The 9384-nt window shown below is 33.7% G+C and overlaps 1 protein-coding gene across 1 annotated transcript; it reads right to left on the bottom strand.

Annotated features, from left to right (window-relative positions):
* Nucleotides 1-1239: 1239 nt before the first annotated feature.
* Nucleotides 1240-9006, bottom strand: LOC18446477 (uncharacterized). The gene is made up of 6 exons (XM_006856597.4): nucleotides 8648-9006; nucleotides 5539-5780; nucleotides 5201-5459; nucleotides 2522-2701; nucleotides 2205-2360; nucleotides 1240-2098 (listed from the first exon to the last, which is right to left on the bottom strand). The coding sequence occupies exons 1-6, from the start codon at nucleotides 8690-8692 to the stop codon at nucleotides 1919-1921; spliced, it is 1062 nt and encodes a 353-aa protein (XP_006856659.4). The 5' UTR covers nucleotides 8693-9006; the 3' UTR covers nucleotides 1240-1918.
* Nucleotides 9007-9384: the final 378 nt, after the last annotated feature.

Genomic DNA, 9384 nt, shown 5'->3' with positions numbered 1-9384 from the left:
CATTTAAAGCCTTAATGTAAACATGTTCTATTTACCATTTGAATTTGCACCAAAAACTAAATTATTTAGATTTTTCTCAAATTATCAATGTTAATGTTCTATTTATAATCATAAATTTCAAATTTAATTAGAAAAACCATTTGAAATATTTTTAATATTTTTTATTAAGTAAATAATAAATATTTTTAATATTTTTTATTAAGTAAATAATAAATATTTGGAACTACCCTACTACAATTTTTTATCTTCTCATTCTTTTTACTTATAATTTTTTGTACTTTAAAAATTAATATATCTAATTGACAATTTATTATTGTAAATTTTCAAATGTTTGAAGGCAATTATATTGTCCTTGCAACTAAAAAGGAATACTAGTTTTGTTTCATTTTTTTATTTTTGAAATATTTATAATTTTAAGTGCAAAATTTATGCTTTACAGCAGCTAGCTTTCAAATTAAATTATTAATTTTTCAAATATTGGTTTTAAGTTACATTTACGGTTTAAGTAAGAGGTTTTCATGCAATAAAAGCTTAGTGTGACATGCTACTAATGTATGCCATATTTTTACTCATGATGGCATTATCCAATGGTCACTACCAGATACTGCTTTTCAAGATTAGAACTTTTAATGTATCTAAAGTGAATTATGTTGTCTATGCTATAAAAAATAGAAAACTGGTTTAGATCTATCAAATATTTAAATTCAAAAATTTTATTGATTTAAACTTTCATTTGCGACTCATTTTCATCATCTTTTTTTTTGGGAAACAAAAAATTTATGAATTTTGATATTTTATTCATCAAATTTTATAGTACTCAAAAATAGTTTATGAGCAATTTTCAAATGTCAAACATCGAATACTTTGAATGCTTCACAACTCTGAAACTTTAACATTAACTTTTTTCTGATGTAAAAAGGGAAATAGATATTTTGATTTCTACCTAACATTAGACAAATACATTAAAATGTAGCATTGATTTCTTTGGTCTTAAAATATTTTGTTATCAGTTAGTTTGTCTTTATATTTGTGCGTGCAAAGCACATAAATCGACTATTACTAATGGAATTTGAAATTTACCAAAAAGTGAAACAGCCCAATGACTACTGGTCATATTACAAAATATCCATATCGGCAAAGGTGATATGAGAGAGAGAGAGAGAGAGAGAGAGAGAGAGAGAGAGAGAGAGAGAGAGAGAGAGAGAGAGAGAGAGAGAGAGAGAGGAACAATTATCAATGTTGCCTGGAATTTTCATAGTATTTTGCCACATTATAGTCCAAAAATAATATGACTTGAAGTTGAAGTAGGGTCCACAAAATGTTCCAATTAGGATTGCATGGATGATTTGTGGAATAATCAATAAGAAAATGTGTATAGGGAAAATGCTTTTATGCTAGCACTTGGCTTTTTTACAATTTCATGGCACCACACTAGTCCTAGCTGTATAATCTTTCAAAAAAAAGTTGACCAGTATATGTCTATCAGAAAAGATCGACAGGTTTTTTTTTTTCTTTTTTTGGTAGATAAGCAGGGAAGGGTACTACACATAGTAAGAATGGAACTTAAGATGTCATATTGTGGTAAGTTTTACTTTGGCCACCTATATCATGTGTTCAATTTTTTTTTGGTAGATATGTAGGGAAGGGTCCCTACACATAGTAAGAATAAAACTCAAGACGTCGGTATGCTCCACCTTGACCTCAAGACGTTTTTATGCTTTACCTTGACCACCTATACCATGAGTCCATTCCTAAGATCAACAGACCTTGAGCGAAGCAATGATGCACCCCAACCATCTGAATTGACACTGGGATACTAACCAACTGTAGGAAACTTAAGTGCCAGCCTCTTATACACACCCATGAGAATGTTTGGGACATTCACAACTTGGGTATGTATACTGATGTAGAAGGGATATCAGTTAGATGGGTAGTCTGGCTGATTGAGAAAAACTTCATAGTGGGTTCCCTTAAGCGTATTATACACATCAAGCCAGTTTTCCACTTGCTTTGAAATGGGCCTGGTGTGAATCTTAACTTGACGGCTTTGCAAATCCCTAAGAGGCACCCAAAGGAACTCCTGTACCTCCATCAACTTCTGCAAAACAGCCACAGGGTTAGCATGAGCCAGTTTGGGGTTGGCCTCTCTCTCCCTCACGCACACGCACACGCACACAGATCAATTAAACACGATGACAGTGTACCTTTTGGTTGTTAATGAGATCTTCGTAGTAGAGAATTATATGGCGAGTGCTATTGAAGTATTCCATGGCATCCACAGTCATGTCTTCAGCATCCTTCAGACTAGCAAGTAAGGATGCATGGTTTATAGTTGGCTTGTATTTCGCCAGAACCTCTGCCTAGAATTCAATACAAAATAAAATAAACAACTAATCCAAATGAGAGAGAGAGATTATTGCTCTAAAGAGTATGAGAGAGAATAGACGCTATTTTTAAAGAGTTGAGCCCCACCGGGTGAGTGGAGTGGGGGAGAGATAGATAGATAGACAGATAGAGTAACCTCTTCTATTGAATGCACGTGAGACCTGTGCTTGCCATTGAGTTGCTTTGCCTTGTGATCATAGGCATTTGCAAGTAAAGAAATCAACCGATGGAGGAGATTTCGCCGAAAGAGAAATATCACAGAAACACCTTTCTGGTTGAAGTACTTAACAATTTCTTCGTGATATTCCAGAAGACCCTATATTGCACACTCATTGTCAACATTGATCTTTGCTTACAGATACATCAAATTTAATCAAATGGCAACATAGTGGAAATCCAAAGCTGCAACCAAAATTTGCAGCAACAAGTGTTTATATTAAAAGGCTCTCATTAGAAAAACTAGTGATAGAGATTGATAGAATATAAATTATCATGCATACTACGAAATGTTCCAATACAGTCAAACCAACTTCATTAATAATATGATTATTGGTTATTTGGACAAGGGTCTCATGTAATGAACATAGGAGCTTTGCCCTCAGCACAAGCGCAAACTTTCGTCGTCACATGCCCAACCCCCAAGCTAATGTCTTTTCTTTTTTCTTTTGATAGTTCTACATTTTGTTCATTGATGCTTCTTTGCAGCAATCCACTACCCCTCATTAAAACCCTTCCAGTAATACTAAGTGATGCCTATCTATTTCTTTTGATAGTTCTACATTTTGTTCATTGATGCTTCTTTGCAGCAATCCACTACCCCTCATTAAAACCCTTCCAGTAATACTAAGTGATGCCTATCTATTTTCCACTAAATATGACACAGATACAAATTTATTGTCATGAAACTTGAGAATAAGATGGCCAAGCTCCCTAAGAATCAGTGCAAGAAAGGCACAATGCTGACAAGAGAAAACTTCAAAGGAAAAAAAGAAACGTTTAGGAGGAGTTTGCTGGCACAACTGGATTGTATGCTGTGTATGGAGAACAAGGCATCTGAAAGGTGAAAGGTTCCAAGATTTGAGACAATTATAAGGCAGAGGGAGGATGTTCAGATTCATTGCTTACTAAAAAATCACCTAGATTGTGCACTCGAAGATCAGCACTTCCATAGGCACAGTTCAGAATTTGGTGAGAAAGACATCAGTGCAGAACATACAAGGGACTGACATGGAAGTTAAGATAGTAAAAGCAGTTTCCAATTGTGACACTATTTATATTTAGCACTATAATTGCTGCGGGCAAATGTAAAATTTTGATGTCCAGAATAGCCCAAGTGTTTGGAAAGGGAAGAAGCACTCATAATTATGCTCTTTAAGTCGAAAATATTAATGCTAACATCAGAACAAAAACTCATAGGACAACATGAACAGAGCCTCAAACCCCAAAAAGAAAAAAAAGAAAGAAATATCATCTAAAAAAAATTAACTCAATGTTGAAACAGTATGTTTCTATTTTTTTTCTTGTTTTTGAGCATAAAAAAGAGCCTTTTTAATTTGCAACTAGAGAAAAGAATGACTTCTGCTAATTCAAATCAAAGCAAACATAGACAAGACTTGTACAATTGTTGTCTAGGCCAGCTAAGTGTATGTGACCAATTGACAATTGGATTTGAGATCTTGTGGTTTGAGGATGTGTCATTGTTTGGCCACAAATCCGATATAAAATGACATTTCTCTCTCTTCTCTCTCTGTCTGGCATGGCGGGGTACACGACATTTCTCTCTCTTTATCTGGCATAGCGGGGTATACCGTCATGCACGACATTTCTCTCTCTTCTCTCTCTCTATCTGGCATGGAGGGTACACCGTTGTGCACGTAATTTCTTTCTCTTATCTCTCTCTGTCTGGCATGGCAGGGTACACTGCTGTGCACGTCATGTATCTCTCATCTCTTCTCTCTTCTTTCTCTCTCCTGTTTGGCACAACAGGGTCACTGCCGTGCACAAACATTTCTCCCCTCTCTTTTCTCTTGTCTCCTTTCTCTTCTTCTTTTCATCTCTTCCCTTTCAAATGTTATGATACACTTTTATCTATTGGATTTCACATCCAATGGCTAAAAATAATTGTGTCATCCTTGTAACCAAAAGAAATGGTTTCATATTATACAATCCCTTACAATATAGCCAAACAAGTACAAGGCATTAAGTCATACAAATGAGGTAATTAAAGCAACCAGAATATGATAATGCCTAGAGATTATCATATTGTATCACACTATCACCCACCACACCAGAATGTCAACTACCTAATAAAGATCATGCCCATAAAAACGATCATCCATGTTGACAAGAACTTTCAAAAACTAAGATCTTGCAATCTCTGCCCTATTCATCAGAATTATGGAATCTCACAAAGAGTCAATCTGTAATGCAATAAATATAAATGCCCTCTCATTAATGAAGATCTTCTAGAAATCTTTAAGACAGTGGGATACATATAATTGAATGGATTAGACCACTATTTAATAGCAAATGGTGTGGTTCCAAGTCATAAAAATTGAAGACAATGTCATGAGCCCATAAAAATGTGATCAAATAGACCAGATTACACCTAATTATACAAGTGGCAACAGTGTTGCCACCAAATAGCATGACAAATGCATATGACAGTGCACCAAAAAATTATTTGCAGTTCATGATAAACTATGTCAGGTATAAGACGCAGAGCAGTGCAGTCACTACATTCCATAGTTCATAGATACACTTTGATTAAATTCTAGCAGGATAAGATTCAGATACTGACTATGATATAAAGTACCTGATTAAGCATCCACTTTAAGCCAACTGCACCTGTGCATTCATTTTTGGCAGCACTACTAGTCCATTCTAGATTGTAAATCTTATCTAATGTCTTGGAAATAGATGAAACATTATGCCGTCTCTCTTTAACAGAAAAAATTTCTCCATTTGAGCTAATGTTGGGGTGGCTATTGAGCAATGTTTCCAACCACCCACTGCCAGACCTTTGCATGGACACAATTGCGAAAAAACGAACGGGAGTACACTTGCATTCAGCCCTGAAGATTTGAGAGTCAGTAAATAGACAAAATAGGAAAGAGTACTGTGACGTGCAAAGTGAAATGATGAAAACCATACCTGCCATATGTTGTAGGTTGTGGGTAATGTACATATAAACTATCTTCAGGTTCAATACCATAAGCTTCACAAGGCTTTTCAATTGGAAGAATCTTTCGTCCCACATACTTGGGCGTCACATCTGTGCTCATTTGATTTAAGCATACAACACACATAGAAACTCCATACATCACAATAAAGCACAGCAAAAGAATCTTGAATACGAGGAGTGACTTCTTGGATTTCTCTATTGCAAACATGTCCTGCAAACAAAAGTAACATGTCCTTAAAACATGATAAGAACAACTTGAAAGATAGATCCACCAAAGAAATTATGAAACAATATGTTGCAGTACATGCTAGAAGTAACGCTTAACATGAGCAAGAAAATGGATGTGTCATTATGTGTAAGTGAAGTTCCTCCGGATGCATAAAACAAGCACCAAAATATTTTAATGAAAATGGATACATCAATATACATGGTTTTATCAAGTTTGTTTTGAATATGCTGACACCACTACTTCAAGACCAAAACTGGTTTTACTAATATCTTTGTCAGTGAGTAGATGCCAACAGCTCAATAAATGTGTATAATAAGCCAAAAGGATTGTATTGTGTATAAAACCATTTACTTCAGGCTTAAGGAGGTCACAATCCCCCTTAGCCATCAAATGTAGAATCAAACAGCTAGGGCATGTTGCAAAGTTCAAAAACTTCTTTTGGGCTTTGAGCCCGATCAATGGCACATCCCCTGCTGCCCGATTTCACAGCCAATGGCGAAGGTGATTGATTATGACCTCCTTGTACCAAAGATAATGGTCTTGTTGTGTACTTTGCCTAAACAAAAAGCAGGATCTAGGCAGTTGTATACTTTGTCTAAATAAAAAGCGAGATCTAGGCAATAATAGAAAGAAGTTTATGCCACTATTTTCAACTCCATTCCGAAGGACTTCGAAAAAGTACCTGACAAAGGATGCCAATTTGCAAGGTAAATACAATCACATTAGGAAAGATTTGTGTTCATAAATGAAAGACCACCATGTCAATGTGATAGGCATTATTATACTGCTAAGAAACAGTCTTCCATAAATTGCCTGATCAAATAATTCCAGTTGTCCACATGGTTTTCTTACCCATGCCTTGGGTCATACAAATTTTCTGAATTTGAAATTGAGGAAGTCACCTCCAAAGATTACAAATAAAATATCTTCCAAGCATAGTGAAGAAGAATGCAAGTCTTCATATTCATGGTTAGAATGTTAAAATAAGATTTGAATCAAAGCATTGATATTAACAATCAGTGGGCTAATTCCTCGAAATTCACGATATAATCCTGAAACCTGTGTGTCAAACCAAACTCATGCAATCCCAACACATCTCATGGTTTTGCTTATCAATTCATATGAGTAGCAGGCTTTTGTGGTGTGGATAAATAATAAATTTATCCATGTATGATTTATGTAAGAAAAATATGTTGCATATCAGGTCACAGTTTTTATGTAGGCTTAATCTCCACTATCCAAACAAGTTGGACGTTGGAGATTTTATGCGGGCTAGGGGGTTAGCCTGCAAAAAACAATTTGCCTTCATATTGAGGACTTCCAGAAGCTTGTTTCTATTCCAATTCATTTTAAAGTGCCTTAAGGAACCCTACATTTTGATGATACATCAAACCAATGGAGTGGTTGTTCCTAAAAATTATTCCTTATTCTCTTCAAGGCAACAGTCAATTTGGTGAGTCACCTTGAAGAACATAAGGCAACCTTCAAATGGTTGTATTTGTGAGTTTGTTTAAGCATGTGACCTAAAGCCCATAGCCAAGTAAGTCTTTTGGAGCTCTTAGTCACATACACACCTCATGGTATTGGGAAATCTAATAATTATTACATATAATATTCATTAATACATCATCTATAGCTTACCAAAGAAGAAATTCTCTATGAGTTTTTGTCAAAATAAATTATGTGTACTAAACCAACTAGTTCCTGCAATTATCTACATTCAAAAACAAAATACCCAAAAATAGTTGATAAATAAGAGAAAAACCTAACAATATAGTCCAAAGTCAAAAATAAAATACCTATAACATAACAAAAAATAAGAGAAAAGATTAAAGGAACGGTAAAAAAATTATAAAAATATATTAAATTATTATTCAAGACACCTTTTTTTTTTTGTCAGAATCAAATTTGAGATGTAGCATTGTCACTGTGTAGACCTTTACCATTCAAGGCCAAGCCCATATCCCACTTAACAAACTTTTTAAAATACCTACTTTGCAGTTTGGACCAATGGGCAAAAACTCTCTCTAACTGGTGTGCATCCAAGTGGGCACCCCTGAGTAATGTACGAGCCCAAAAAGGTTCAAGATTTACAAAATAAAATACAAAATTTTTTTTTTTAAATAAAAAAAAAGGAACGACAAAAAATAGGTAATAAACAACATTAAGTCTTCAAAAGACAGAAAAAACATATACATGATAGAATAGTGAAAATTTGTTATAGCTTGAAAGAATTCATAAAAATCTAAAAAACAAAAAAAGGAAATATAGCATATAACAAAAAAAAAATCCCAAATCACCATTAAAAATTTGAAATTATCAAAAAATATATTTATACATAATTTATTACTAACTAATAACAATATATATATATATATATATATATATATATATATATATATATATATATATATATATATATATATATATATATATATATACAGCATACCTTAGAATTTGTTAATGAGTTTCGTTTTTTTTGTTAATATATATATATATATATATATATATATATATATATATATATATATATATATATATATATATATATATTGCATACCTTAAAATTTGTTAATGAGTTTCGTTTTTTTTGTTAATATATATATATATATATATATATTGCATACCCTAGTAACGCGGCCGAGTCGAGTCCGAGTGGCCAAGTCTTCCCACACTAATTTGGATGCCACATTAAAATATTGAAGAAAGAAATAGTTACAAGGCAAAAAAAAGAAAAAGACATAGGAGCCATCTTCATTCATGAAATCAGTCTCAAAAACACCAGTTGGGAAGAATAGACACACAATCAAATATTCAAACATATAAGTAAAACAGACAAATAAGTGTACCTGCTTGAAACCAAGCTCCATGAATGGATCAAAATTAGTCCACATGTCACCATACCATCTATACAAAGAAAGTTTAATATAAACTGGATTTGGCAGAGAGAATCAACAGTAGGTTCTGGTTTTCTTGTTTAAACATAGGCTAAACAGATGATTAAAAAAAAAAAAGAGAGAGAATGGATAGGTTTTGGCTGCAAATACTGAGAGAGATCAAAAGCGTACATGAATTTTAAAGTGAAGAACTTGAGAGGGGATCCATGTGTTACAAAGGCATTGAATGATTTCAATTACAAAAAAAAATCCATGAGAATTAGGAGATAAGTTCTTCGTTTTTTTGGGTAAGTGATATGTTCTTAGTTGATAATCCACGAGAATTAGGATAAGTTGTTAAGTTTTTTTTCGGTAAGTGATAAAGCTTTTAGTTGGATTAGGATTGTCCCAGATAATCCGTTAGATTTAAATTTGAATGTCGGGTAGTAAACCCCTCAGAAAATCCAAATTCTTACTGGCTAAATGATTTGATGCTCGCGCGGGGGAATACTATGCATTTGCTTCCTCGGGTTAAAGCTCATACTAAGAATATTTTTCTTGGACCCAAAATTTGAGGATGCAACTCCAAATTAATAATAATAATAATAATAATAGATAAGTAATAATAATAAGGGAAAATGACCTCTACCCCTCTCCCCAAAACTTCCATCCTTATTAGCCCTTTGAGTTCACCAAATCTCTTATATTTG

The sequence above is a fragment of the Amborella trichopoda genome, chromosome 4, assembly GCF_054954075.1.
Source record: "Amborella trichopoda isolate Santa Cruz 75 chromosome 4, AtrichopodaSantaCruz75HAP2 v2.0, whole genome shotgun sequence".
Lineage (NCBI taxonomy): Eukaryota > Viridiplantae > Streptophyta > Magnoliopsida > Amborellales > Amborellaceae > Amborella > Amborella trichopoda.
This window is presented reverse-complemented; position numbering and strand designations above follow the sequence as displayed.